This window comes from Arvicola amphibius, chromosome 5 (genome assembly GCF_903992535.2).
Source record: "Arvicola amphibius chromosome 5, mArvAmp1.2, whole genome shotgun sequence".
Classification (NCBI taxonomy): domain Eukaryota; kingdom Metazoa; phylum Chordata; class Mammalia; order Rodentia; family Cricetidae; genus Arvicola; species Arvicola amphibius.
The window spans coordinates 3,638,058-3,652,634 of NC_052051.1; the positions used below are offsets into that span (position 1 = coordinate 3,638,058).

Below are 14,577 nucleotides of genomic sequence, written 5' to 3' on the forward strand. Positions count from 1 at the left end.
TTCCAGGTCTATATAAGGAAGATGATTGTTTCCGACCACGCAAAGAATTCAGATACGGTATCTCCCCACCCATCCCACCCTGCCCAAGCCAAAATACTACAACTCTTGGAGAAAATGGGAGAATATTTTTATGCCTTGAGAGAATTTCTTTGAGTCTGTTTTAGGTCAGTGCACAGCTCTGGGCTCACCGTGGTGTTTTCATACACAATATCATTATGCTTATTCCCATCTCCGCACATACATATTGATTGTACGCATATAAATGCTAAGAGACATAAACAAACCCTTAGTCACAGAAGATGGACAGAATCCTGGGCATGAGGTACAGGCGTCGTGAGGAAGCCAGAGGTAAGCACCATTACAGGGGCACCACATTCCACCACCAGCTGCCACCATCAGGACCACACTGGCACCTGGAGTAACGCGGCTATAGCTTCTCTCTACAGAGAAGGAGCGGATTGGGTAAGGCTGCCAGGGGGAAGGCTCTCCCTACTAGTTCTATGTGATTGTGGGGATGAGGAGGAGGAATTGGGGTTCTGGTCTCACTCATCTGCAAGAGGAAAAGTCTCATCTATGCACCTATGCCTGGATACGTGCTGAATGTGCCCCCTCCTCCATGTTGGGTAAGAACTGGACTCCAGGCAATCCCCTGGAGAGGCAGCTGTACCTAGGAGATGGAGTGGGGGTGGTTCCTTTTACACAGACACAGTGTGAACAGATCACCTGTTCTCACACTATGATTAGACATGCTTGCATGGTCTCCAGGTGGCCCCCCACTTCCCTGACACCAGGCATCACTCTTCAAGATCCAGGGTCCCAAGAGAGCAAGACGGGGTGATCTGTGTTCACATGGAGCTGGAGCCAGGTCACTCTCAACTGTCTGGGGCTGACCCCACGACTCTGTCCCTCCCCTGGTAAGTAATGAAGGAAGGTGAGGTCCGTAGACACCTGAGGTGTGCTGGGTGGTGGCCATCTGAGAGCTGTCATGCCTGCATGTTTACTCTGGCAATGTTACCAAAACAAGCAGAAATTTAGAAAACATAATTTAATTTTCTGTAATTTATGTGTGCCTGAGTGTGTGTCTGTGCACCACATGCATGCTGTGCCTTGGAGGGTAGATGACCATCAGATCCCCTGCAACTGGAGTTACTAAAGGTTTTGAGCTGCCATGTGGGTACTGGGAACCAAACCTGGGTCCTCTGGAAGAGAAGTCAGTGCTCTCAACTGCAGAACCATCTCTTCAGCCCATACCCAGCTGATTTTAAAGAACTCTGTGCATCTCATCATGAATGTCTCCATCCCTTCATTATGGTGGAGAAGGGAATCATAGGGAGACTGACATTGTTGCTAGGTCTGTTTATGCAACAGAGGGAGACCCTTGTAAACACCCAGGGACTCCTAACGGTACCCAAGAGCCTCTATAAACTGTCCAGAGGAGCGTCCACTAACATTGGTTTGAAGTTTTAAAGTTGTCCCTCTGCAGTTCAGGTGGTGTTGGTGTAAAGGTGCTGAGGCTATTGGAGCACAAAGCCTTTGTGTTGGGAATAAGACTAAGACATCTGCAAAAGACACAACACGGAGTTCAGCTGGCTTCCCGCTGCCGCCCTCACACACCTAAACATACAGCATCTTGATCATGGAGGCCCCAGATTCCAGAAGTGGGAGAAGAGAAGTTCCCAGCCTTTATAAACTGCCTGGTGTCAGGTATTTTGTTACTGCAGCATGGCAAAGCAAAGATGACCCTCTAACTTCAGGCCCCTCCGTGGTGCCCACCAGCAGCGATAATCTTAGCACGGACGTGCCAAGTTAGTGCAACTTCAGAATGGGTTGGTAATCCGCTTCACTTCAAAAACTGATGTCCGAGCTGCTGACTTGAATTCAATTTAAAATCAAAAGGTTATCTAATGAATTTTGGCTTTAGATTATGACAGAATTTCAACCATTTCTGATACGGCCCTAGACGCATCTGTCATTTTTGAACTCTATATTTAAGCAAGGTAGCCTTCTTGGCATTGAGGCTGTAAAATCAAACCATCGATCTACTCTGAAAGACACCGAAGAGTCTCGGTGGCCTGCAGGCTCCAATACGCAGCCAAGATTTGGTGCTGTCTGCAAACGGGGCGTCCATCTCGCTGGTGCACAACTCTCCTGTCACCTTTAATGAATGGTAAAGTGGTGATGTGCACACCAAAGAACTGCTCGACTCGTAGGCAGTGAGCACGCTGTTTGCATGCCTGCTTTGTAGTTCCACATGCCCAGGGTTGCACAAAAATTTCTCAAGTGCAAAGGAGTCATGGGAGTAGGAAGCCTGGGCCTAGCAGCATCCCCTTGTCATATTTACGAGCTGCACAGAGGGGTCTCTGTGAGACTCTTTTAACAGCAAAGAGACCTCCACGAGACCCCTTCAACTATGTGGAGATGTCAGTGAGATCATGGCCTGACAGGAAGCGACCTGAGACGGGGCTGGAGAGATGGCTTGAAACCACTCTTGCAGAGCAGACCGTTCAGTTCCCAGCACCTACATGGTGGCTCACAACTACCTGTAACCCCAGTTCCACAGGATCTGGAAGCTACTTCTGGCCTCAGTGCACACTGCACCTCTGTGGTGCACACTTACATCCATGTAGACTTTGACTCACACAAATCAAATAAATTATTAAAAGGATCATACACATAAAAATCAAATAAATTATTAAAAGGAAGTAACACGAGAAGGGAGAGTTTATTCTGGGTTATAGTTTGGTGGGGTACCGTCATCACAGAAGGGAAGACGTGGCAATGGGGCTGGCAATGCAGCACGAGCCCTAGGTGGCTACTCATACTGTGTCCTTAGGGAACAGAAAGAGGTGGGTGCCTGCTCGGCAGCATCTTCTGCTCCCTTCTTCCCTTCCTCTCGCATTCTGCATAGCCAGCCATGCTTAGGATGAGTCCTTCCTCACAGTTAAACCTCCTGGAAACACTCATCTGGGTGTGGCTGTGAGGATGACTTTTACGTGACCCTAAGTGCAATAGAGTTGGTGATAAAGAGGAACCTCTACCCCCATAAACCTGTTAGCTGCAAAGAGAACTCAATAATTACTATTAACTGTCAGAAAGCCCTCCATAGGCACCTGCACCAGGCACAGACAGCCAATAAGCACATGTCGCCTGCATAGAGACCACGATGGTGCAGACTTGGTGGTACAGCAAGAGTGGTGCAAGCTGTTGACAATCTCCTTACACACCTGTCACCTGCTGGCTGCTGGCTTCACACTAGGAACTTCAGACTCTCTTATAAAGTCATTACAATGGAATGGCACCCATGGGAGAATGTTGAGAGCCCAGGTACAGACTCTGTGAGGTCAACTGACTCTCTGTAAAGGTGCCAAGACCACACAATGGAAGAAATAACATTATCTCTGACAAATGGTGCCCAGTGAAAATGTACATGGGACCTGAGCTACAACATCAGGCACACGCTCTCGCCTCTCACCCCCAGCTCCCAGCTCACATTATATAATGAACATCAACATGAGATGAGGAAAAGGCATTAAACATCAATTAATTATAACAAGAAAACACTAGGTAAAAGTTCCAAAGCATTATGGGTAAACATTTCCTATAGAAGACCAAAGAGCCAAGTGCAAAAGAAAAAAAAAAAACCACACCAAGATAGTGTCAACTTAAAACACTTCTACACATGAATGGAAATAGGCAGAGTAACGGGAGATGGTTTTGTGTGCAAGCCATCCATTAGCTGTGAGGGCAGGACCCAACATGAGGAAGAAATTCACACCAGTGACAAGAAAACAATAATGACCCAGTGTTAAAATGCAGGAAAGGGTATAAACTGGAAATGAACCAGTGAGGGCTGGGGACATGGCACAGAAGCTTGCTGCACAGCGTGAGGAACTCAGCTCAGATCCCAGCACACATGTAAAATAAAAGATGTGGCCTCATGCTCCTGAAGTCCCAGCACTGGGGAGGCAGAGGCAGCATCTAGGAGGCTGCAGGTGAACCTGCTGGCCTGATTGGTGAGCCCTGGGCCAATGAAAGACTTCATCTCCCAAAAGGTAGAGAGCAACAAAGGGGGCAACCAGTGCCAACCTCAGGCCTCCAGAGGCACAAACATACACACACATGCACAAGGGACAGACAGCCCTCCTATGTATACATGCAAAGTCCACCATCACCACTCCACACCAGGAAAACGGAGTTACGTCCCAGGGGACGCCAGCCCTCGTCCACCTGGGGAAAGGCAGAGGGTGTTCGGGGTGCAGAAGAAGGAAGCTCCTCTGACACTGCTGGTGGGAATTCAGATATGTACAGGCAGCCTGGGCCTCTCGGGAAATGCAAGCACAGCTAGTACACACCCAAGGTGTCATTCCTGAGTATCAATCCAAAGGAATTAAAATTATAGCACAGCAGTTAAGACTATGTGTCCATGTGTTGCTTTTCTCAGTCACCCATGACCTACAGCTCACAACGACCTGTAACTTCAGCTCTAGGGAACCCAACACTCTCCTCTGTCCTCACTCCTGGCACATATACATAGACAGGTAAATATATATTTTAAAACTCAGTGTGCCAGAGGGCTATCTGTACCTCCTGTTTACATGGCAGCTTGCTTCCTAAATCGAAAACAGAAGATCAACCTACAAATGGATGGAGAAAGACAGCACAGTGTATACACAAAACAGAATTCTCCTTTGTTTCAGCAAAGGAAAGGAGAACAGAATTCTATCATGTACCACACTGAAGCACCCTGGAGGACTCTTGTGTTGAGCAGAACCTGCCAGCACAGAGAGGCAGGCACCATGTGCTTTTGGTGATGCATTCGGAGCTGCCACGTTCAAGCAAGTTGCAGCTGACCTGTGGTCACCTGAGGCTGGAGTATGGTGTGGGAGAGAGTGAAAGAAAGGATGTTTACAGAAGATAAGCCTCTTGGCGATCTTGGGGAAGGAGCTCTAGAGACCTGTGGTGTGCACAGGGCGACCATATAAACTCAACACTGTGTTTCACACAGGAGGAAGGAGATTTTCCTGTGTACTGCCAGGCACTGGGCTTGTTGCTCATCCTGGCTTGGCCGTTCTGATGTGGTCACGCTTAAGAACATGACATAGTTACCAACACATAGTCTAAACACGTGTCATTTGTCACTGAAAACAAAGCTAAAAGGTTTAGGCTTGGGGAAGTGGCTCTGTGGGTAAGGAGCTTGCTGCATAAGCAAGAAGGCCCCGAGTTCAAATCCCTGGGAACTGTGTAAACAGCACGACACGGTCACATGCCTGTCTGGTGAGGGTGCAGAGACAAGATGTCACTGGGGCTTGCTGATTGCAGCCTAGCTCCAGCTCCAGGTTCAGTTTCTGAGGCCTGTCTCAGAAAGTGATAGAGCAAGACAACACACACACACACACACACACACACACACACACACACACAGAGCCAAACAAATACATATAAAAAACTTTGTTTTAACTGTGGCTGGAGTTTAAGACTGACTGACGATTAGCCGGTTTCTCCAAAGAAACACAGGCAACAGGATGCACACACCACCCACAGAAACACACATACACATATACATGCGCATATACATGCAGATCCTTGGGACTATCATCAAACGCAGCTCACACAGGTATGGGTGGTAGCAAGTTCAAAACTCAATAGCAACCTGAGGAGCTGGGAGCTCAGCTGGGATAAGGCGACAGAATTTCTTCCCCGGGAAACCAGAGATTAGCTCTGACGGTTGTCAGGCCCTTTGTGGTCTTCACACAACACTCACTTCCTTCAGTGCACCTCTTCCTGCCAGTCACCCAAGGGCACACCCTGCCCATACCTACAGCACATCTTCCCAGTACTCCATGAGCATCTGATGAAAAGTCTGGAAGGACCCTCTAGCCAGGGGACACCTGGGTGCTAAAAAGGCTGACAACTACAGTGGCCAGGCCCTGGGGCAGCCAAGTTAGCTCCTCTAGGGAGGAAGTACCTGGGTGCACTTGAAAGAGGCTGTCATATTTTCATAGGGAACATAGAGATCACAGTATACCCTTCGCTGTCCATGTATCTCCTCCAATCACCTCTCTGGAGGCCCTGCCACATGCCTGGGTCACTAGCACCCTGCAGTAAACCTATGAGAAGGAAACCCACAAGCCTGCATTGGAACTGCACAGCCAAGACCTGGATTCAGTGGGCCAGCCAGTTCCCTTCCCTCTACCTCAGGGAGAGAGGACAGAATAGAACCTGACACATCCAGATGTCATTCACAGAGGCAGCAGACCACACAAGAACTCTGACCAAGTACCAGCTCCAAATGAAAACCTGAAGGTGGCACTAACTGTCTGGCTGGGGCTGTCACTGGCCACCTAGTCCCGCCCTGACATCTCTGTCACTTGGTGTCCAATGAGGACAAACACAACCTCTTCTTCTCTCATCCCCAAAGCCCACCAGTTTGTCTCAGAGATTAGAATCTAAACTTCTGCAGCCCAGTGATGGAGCAAGAGAGAGAGAGAGAGAGAGAGAGAGAGAGAGAGAGAGAGAGAGAGAGAGAGAGAGAGAGAGAGAGAGAGAGAGAAGCATCACCTGTTGGCCACAAAGTGCCACCTGCTGGCCACAAAGCATAGATTTCCCGGCCTAGAGCACGGAGCTCTGCATCCAAGAAACACATGAACACAGGGTCCTTACTACACTGAAGAAGTTCAACTTCTGGGATCTGACCTCTGACCACAGATAACTATAGCACACAGTTCCAGCCACTAAGAAACCAGGCCTGTCCCTAAAAAGGCTTCCATTGTTTCTAAACATTAAGTCCTTGGAACATTCGTATGGGGCATCAAGAGTGTACAGTGTGGCAGATGCTAAACCTTGACACACACACCCACTGATGGGAGGCCTGAACCTTGACCCTTGCTGATGGGAGGAGGGTGGGAGATACACATCACAGGTCCACCTGCCCCCTCCACCTTCCTGTCTATACCACACAGCAGCCGAGATGGTGAGGATGGGATCTCCAGTTAGGAGGCGATGGACAGGGTCCGATTGCTCCATTTGACATTGTCTGTAGTTGGCAAGAAGGAAGGCCTCATGGGAAGTTCCCACTGTGAATAATTGTTCCCCCAAAGCAACATTTATCATGTTTTTTGGATGGGGGAAGTAGTGCTGAAGTCATCTTCCAAACACTTAAAAAGTTGTGTCTTTCAAGACTCATGCTCCCCCGTGAGAATGTGACGCAGGTGTTTGTCCTTGAGTTTAGGAATCAAGGACCCTAAGCTGCACGTCCTGATAGCGACTCCTGAGCTCCCTTTGCAAGTAGCAGGGAATTCTCCCTCCCCCTGGAGAATACAGAGACACAAACACAGACTCAGAAACCCTATGAAAACCCTGTCTTGCCTATGTCCATCTGTCTGTCCATTCACGTCACTCCTGATGTAGTGGCCCTTGGGTGGGGGGGGAGGGCTGTCAGTCAGCTACTTGATTTTGACTCCCCTCCTTCCCTTTTTCATCTCGTTTTAAAATCAGAATGTACAACATTGGCCATGGGTACACTACCTCCACGCCTTTGGCCGGCCATGTTTAGGGGTGTTATCTCAAGTCCACTCACAGTCCACTTGTGTGCATTGCCAACATTCATTGGAGCAAACATCCAACATGCTAGGTACAAGTTGACCCAGTGCCTTTAAAGTCCTTGCTGGGCCTTGTGCCTCCGCCTCCAGGGAATGGCTCTCTTCCCACCCCATGTCCTTAGTGCAGGCCATCTACTCTGCCCCTTCCTAGCCAACGGCTAGTGGAAAAGCACCAGCTTCCCTGTGGCTCTGGGAGATGTAGCACTGGCTGGTATCCCTCCCCTGCCCGTCGCCCTCCTCACCAGAGATGATGGAGTCATTGAGTGCCTCCTCATCCTGATACAGAAGCAAGTCATCCTTGAGCTCGGAGCTCAGTATCAGATTCTCCTTGTTCTCCTCCGAGTCTTTGGCGGAAGTCCGCTTGTTCTCTGAGGCCCCGTCAAAGCTCCACATCTCCTCCCTCTCCTTGCCCCGCTCCATGCTGGACGTCCTGGAAAGACGCATGTCCATCCGCTTCTTTGGAGACCCTCTGCATTCCCGTCCTTGAAAACTAAATGGGAAAGATGGCTTGTGTTACACATGCCCATTTTGCTGGAAACCCATAGGAATCAATGCAGGAGCTGGTGGACACTCCAGCAGCGGTGGCCTGGAATAATTTCTCAGCTTGGTCCTGAGCACCTTATGCAGAGAGCTTTGAAAGGAACCTGGGGCTTTGAACCTATAGTACTTGGATCTGCATTGTATCCTATCTGAAAAGTGGCCTTGTGGAAAACCCTGCCAAAATGTGTAGTTCAGTCATTCAGACCAAGGACTTCAGAGACCTGAGAAAGACATTGCGTTCCTCCAAGATGCCACCAAGCTAGCATGTAGTTCATGGGGTCACTCTCCTCCAGCAAGGGCCATTTCCTTCACACCAGCCATAAACCATCACGGGGCACAGGGAAGCTTGTGATCTCATCATTAGATCCCTGGGCCTTCAGAGACCTAAGCTAAGAATAACCCCCCTCCCAACTATTCCTTCCCAGGAGTACCCCAACCCTGCCCACCAAGGGATCATGCAGGAGTCTCCTGGTTGGATTTCCACATGCATGACGTCTGTTCTACTAAAAAAAATCAAGATGGTTCTAGTGGAACAAGAAACCCAGTCCAGGCCCTGAGTGACTAGGAAGCGTTCCCGCAGGGCTGGGTATCACAAGGGTGCAGGGTTACAGCCTCACCTGTCCTGACGGTGCTTTGTGGCCAAAGCCCTGTGTAGCTCCTCAATCACGCGACTGGGGGGCAGTGGCCGGTGGACAGTGGTAAGATGAGGGGACCCTGTGGGGGTGGCAAGCTGTCCTCGGAGTGCCGGCTCGTTGCTCTTCATGCTGGGGCCTTGGAAGAGCGCAGCTTGACCTGGGGAGGAGCAGGAATGTACACAAGCATCACCTTCCTCACAGGGACCAAGGCCCTGAGGAAAATGTAAGGGTGTATTCCTCCCACCCTGCCAGGCCACCTGGCCTACATGGAGGCTCCATTCCAGACTCTATTCCCAGGAAAGAGACCAGGACACGGCTACCCAAGGTCCTGTCTCTTTATTGACATTCTATTAGGGGAGAAGTTCTGGGCAAACAGCATCCCTTCTCTCATCCCTTTGAGGAGTCAGCTTCCCGGACTTACTCGTTGCTACATGGGAATCAGCGATACTTCCAGAGCAGCCACCCTTCCTGCTACCTCTGCCCTCCAAACACCACCGTCCCCATTCACGTCCAGCCCTCTCCCTGCACCTCAGCCCTTGGGGCTCCTTCTGGATTGTGAGTCTTGTTGCATCTTTCTCATCTTCCTTTTGATGTGACATAGACTCACGGTCCAGTCTCAGAGCCCCTTGGGTGGCCATGCTCAGCCCCCTGGCATCATCTCTTTCTGACCCCCATGCTACTCTCTTCAGTCTACCCCATAAATATCCTTCTAATTCCTGAAGCCCCATGCTGCCCCAACTCTGTTGGGGGAGGCTGCTTCTTTGTTTCCTGGCTACCCGACTCCTGAAATAATCACACAGAAATCTGTATTAATTGTAATACTGTTTGGCCAATAGCTTCAGCATATTTCTGGATAACTATTACATCTTAAATTAACCCATTTCTATTAATCTGTGTATCTCCATGTGGCTGTGGTTTACTGGCAAGGTTCTGGTGTATCTGTCTCCTGCAGGTAGCAATACTGCTTCTCAGCATTTTACTAAACCAATACAAGTGACAAATATTTACAGGGTACAAGACCATTGTCCCACGGAACAACTCTGAGCCTTTTAAAGTTTTTCTCCAGTATCCTTTCCTCAGTGAGACCTTCTCTGCATCTTGTGTAGAACCCCAAGGATCAGTCCAGACAGACCATCTGACCTTGTTCTCCTCAGCCACGAGGGATAGGCTGAGTCTTCTCTACAAACGTGATTAGCTGTCATCCAAAGGATGAGCAGTGCCTGTGTGGGCAGATGGGATGGGGCTTCGGTTCCTCCCGGGGACATTTCCTGCTTGAGATGTCTACCATGCCCTAAACACCCACAGGGATTCTGTGTTCCCAGACCCCTGTTTAGTCAGCATCGCCTCTAGTCCTTAGCGGAAAAGTTGCACAAACAGAGAAGAGGAAGTGCCACGGCTTATCCGCTTACATGGCAGCCAGCCTGGGGCTGGCATCTCACCAAAGGTCTCTCTGCCACAGTCAGTCACATGTGTATCCGCCCAGCACAATACAGAAACAGAGACCAATTCACAGTGGGCACAACAAGCCAGCACCCACCCTTCAGCATCGTGAGGAGCGTGCTATCTACCCCATTGGCAGACTAACATGTGTCTGCTGTCTGCTGTGCCTCTTACTGTTCCCACTTCTCAAAGGGAAAAACTGAGGCTCAAGGATGGTTCAGAGGTGTTGACAGGGAGGCACCTTCTCCAACCGCACTAGGGGAGGTTGTGGAACCCTGTAGTAGAGTGGGCTATCAAAACAGGACCAGGCCAGCAAGGATTTGAGCTAAGTAGCCTCTGGAGGCCAGGCAGGTGACATGCAGGGAGCCACAGGACTCTGGAGCCATAGTGAAGGGAGGAGCAGTGGCAGAGGCATGGAAGCCCACTTTGACCCTCGACAGGGCATCCATGAGCCAGGGATCTTCACCATGATCCAAATAGGACCAGCATGGCTGGGAAGATGGTTCAGTTGGTAGAGTACTTGCCTTGTGAATACAGGGACCAGAATTCAACTCCCAGAATGTTGCAGAATATTTGTTTGACTATGCAAAGGTGTGCTGCATTTGTTTAATTATGTAAAGATGTGCTGCTGCTTTACCTTGCCTGCCTAAGGCACCTTATTGGTCTAAGAAAAAAGCTGAATGGCCAATAACAAGGGAGGAGGTACAGGTGGGATTTCTGGGCAGGGAAGGTAAGTAGAGGAGTTTAGGCTGGAGGGGGGAAAGGAAAAGAGACACCAGGGAGATAGCTGGGGTCAGCTAACCAGACACAGAGGAAGCAGAAAAGTTGGACATACAAAATGAAAGAAAGGCAAAAAGCCCTGAGGCAAAACATAGATAAATAGAAACAGGTTAAATTAAGTTAAAAGAGATAATGGAACAAACCTAAGCTAAGGCCAAGCATTCATGATCAATAATAAGTCTCTGGGAAAACCAGGAGGAACCAAGGTATATGTGGTGGTTTGAATGGGAATGACCCCCATAGGATCATAAATTTGCATGCTTGATTTCTAATTAGTGGAACTGTGAGAAGGGTTAGGAGGTGTGGTCTTGCTGGAGTGGGTGTGGCCTTGCCGGGTGGGCGTGGGCTTGCTGGAGTGGGCATGGCATTGCTGGAGTGGGTGTGGTCTTGCTGGAGTGGGTGTGGTCTTGTTGGAGTGGGTGTGGTCTTGTTGGAGGATCCCTGTCACTGGTAGTGGCCTTTGATGTTTCAAACACCCTCAGCAGGTCCAGTGTCTTTCTTTCTTTCTGTCTACAGGTCAGGTTGTAAGCACCCAGCTTCTTGCCATGATGATCGTGGACTAATCTTCCTTCAGAAACTGTAAGTAAGCCCCCCGCACACACACACCACTGAAAGCTAGTTTATAAGTGTGGCCATGATCCTGGTGTCTTTTCACAGCAACAGAAAAGTAATCAGGCCGGGCGGTGGTGGCGCACGCCTTTAATCCCAGCACTCGGGAGGCAGAGGCAGGCGGATCTCTGTGAGTTCGAGACCAGCCTGGTCTACAAGAGCTAGTTCCAGGACAGGCTCCAAAGCCACAGAGAAACCCTGTCTCGAAAAACCAAAAAAAAAAAAAAAAAAAGAAAAGAAAAGTAATCAGGACATCAGGACAGTATCAAACAACAGCAGGATAAGGTTGCTGGCTCGAAGCGGGGCCCAGTCATGTTTGCAGTGACAGAGCAGAATTCGAGTCCATGTCAGCTGCAGGGTCTGTTACATTCTCTAAGTCTTTAGTGTTCTAAACTGGGCACAGAATGCTTGCCCCTCCTCCGTCAAGGCTCAGCCTAGCGAAGGATGCTTGTAGCGCCTGTTCCACAGAGTAAGGGGCCTCACCAAGCTGGGTTCTGCTCTCTGGTGTCTTTATGTGCCCACTGCTTCTAGCAGGAGCACATAGAAATGAGCTCTTAAAAGAGAAGAAAGCCACCATTCAGTGCCTAGCCTGCCTACCCAGATGAGTAAATGCTGACTTCCTGCAGTTAGCCCCTCCCCCCTGTGAGGCCAGAGCTACAGAGGGAGATGACACAGGAGCAGATGACAAGGGTGCTGTCACATGAAGAGCCAGGGCCACCCTGGGCTCTGCCCAGATGCATGCACAAAGACGTGTGGAGGAAGGAGTGGGGCACTCTCGGGGAGCAGAAGAGACAATGCAGGCATGTGTGTGCATGGCAAGGAAGGTTCTATCCTGAGGGCTGACTGCATGCCCTGGATTGGGAGTCTAGAAGATTCCCCTCTGACTGGCACAGAACCCTCCCATCTGCTGAAGGGAGCCCAAGCAGTCTGCACTCAACAACCATGGCCTCGTAGGAACTCTTTCTACAGCCCGCAGAACCCAGGCAAGGCAAAGGTGAGAGTCAGCCTGAAGCTGGAGCCAGGCACGATGGGCCGAAGCCATGGCCAGAAAGGAGGGTAGGCGGGAGAACAGAGGGGAGGAAGGGCATGCAGACCCACCTGTGACAGGTTTTGTGGCTTTACAGCTGGCCTTGGGTGGCGGGGTGGGCAGCAGTGGAGGGCTGGGGAGCTGGCTCGCAGATCTCTCCAGGGGTCTGGGGGGACTGTCTGGGGAGTCAGACCCAGCTAAGGCTTGAGAGAGCTCATCAGTGGTGGGCAGGAGGCTGCCAGCATCGTCTTCTTCAGCACTGGACGCAGATGGCATCTTGGCTGGTTCAAAGGCAAAATAGAGTATTTAGACGAGGCTGTCATAACATGGCTGGGAGAAAACAGGCTTTTTCTGCTTAGGAAGGGGCCCCATCCTTGATATATCATTGCAGTGGGTGACCAGACCGAGTACACAGCTCTTCTGCGACTCTCATGTATTCTTCCTGGCATGCGCTTCAGTCCTGCACTGTGGGAATGCAGGCTAGATTTATTCTCTGGAGTCTGGTTTCCTCCCAGGGACTTGGATTATGCATCCTGATTGGACTCCCAATTGCCACAAGAAAGTTCAACATGGAGACAGGACAGCCTGGGCTTGGGGCTCTCATGCTGGATGAGCCAGCGGGAACAGCGTAGATCTGTCTGCTGTGCTGAGGTTCCATCTGAGAGTTGGCTGAAAACCCTGACTTGGGCCAGTCTCACAGCCCTGTCCCCTATGGATAGACCTTACCCTGTCTGTCTGTCTATCTGTCTGCCTGTCCGTCTGTCCGTTTGTCTGTCTCTCCATTTCAGTCACATGCCATGGGGGAAGCAGTCCAACCACTCCTGAATTCATATGTCAGCCCCTCTACCTCGCTTCAGCTGTAAGTCTCTGCAGACCCGCAGTCCCAGTTACTCTAGAAGCTGAGGCAGGGGGATCATAAGTTCAAAGACCATCTGGGTGGCAGAATAAGTTCAAAGCCAGCACTGGTAATTTGTCAAGACCCTGTCTCAAAACTGAAAGGGAAAGAGGGTTGGGATGTAAGTCCATGGTAGAACCCCTGCCTAGCATGTGTATAGCCCTAAATTTGATTTTCAGTACCACAGAAATAAAAGAATTAAGTAACGCAAATGAACTCATTGAACACCATCACCAGAGCTGTGCCCCTGTACTCTGACACCTTTCTCTTCTACCTGAAAAGTCTTTCCCATCCCCTCATCATGGCTGCCCTGCTAAGTCACCAACCTCTAATTCTCCTCTTGGCTTTTGGCCCTCACACATCCCTGCTACTCTGGACATAGCTGCTGGTTTCAGTGTTCTCTGTGGTCTCTGCTTCCTGTACCCACCCCTTCCTGCAATGTCACCTCTGGCCTGGGTCTTCCTCCACAGATACCCTTTGGGTAGTCATTCCCATGTATGGTCCTCTGGCTTCAACATCCTGCCCACTTCTCTTTTGATGAGTCCTCTGAGACTCTCCCACTCCCCAAAGGGGCACAGGCTGGAGGCCTATGTATATCCTTATCCAACTCTTTTGTTTTTTCTGCACAGCAGCTGAATCAGAACCTTGATGAGCTAAGCAGGTGAAGGTTTATAGCTGGGGCCTTTTTCTTTCTTCTGTGTGTCTGTTGCATGTACACACAAACGCATGCGTGGGGCGGGCAGAGCTGCTTCCTTCTTCCACATCCTTTATCTTGGCTGTCAGAGGAAGATGGGGCAGATGTGTGGGGCAGTGGTGGCACACGCCTTTAAACCCAGAGCTTCGGAGGCAGAGGCAGGCAGAGCTCTGAGTTCAAGGTCAGCCTGGTCTACAGAGCGAGCTCCAGGACAGCCAGAGCTTTGACATCATGTCTTCCTCTATTGCTCCCCATCTCCCATTGAACCCACTGCTTGCCATTTCAGCTCGGCTTGCCAGGAAGAGTCTCCAGGATCCTGTCTCTGTCCCCCACAGCACTGGGCTTACGGCTACAGCATT

The 14,577-nt window shown here is 50.2% G+C and overlaps 1 protein-coding gene across 1 annotated transcript in view; it reads right to left on the bottom strand.

Moving 5' to 3' along the window:
- Phactr3 (phosphatase and actin regulator 3) overlaps nt 1–14,577 on the bottom strand; it is a 223,502-nt gene that overhangs the window by 56,911 nt on the left and 152,014 nt on the right. Inside the window, exons 5-7 of the mRNA XM_042055110.1 lie at nt 12,701–12,910; nt 8,756–8,930; nt 7,841–8,088 (exon numbers count right to left, since the gene is read on the bottom strand). Of these exons, the coding sequence (XP_041911044.1) occupies nt 7,841–8,088; nt 8,756–8,930; nt 12,701–12,910 (633 nt within the window). The remainder of the gene's footprint in view (nt 1–7,840; nt 8,089–8,755; nt 8,931–12,700; nt 12,911–14,577) is intronic.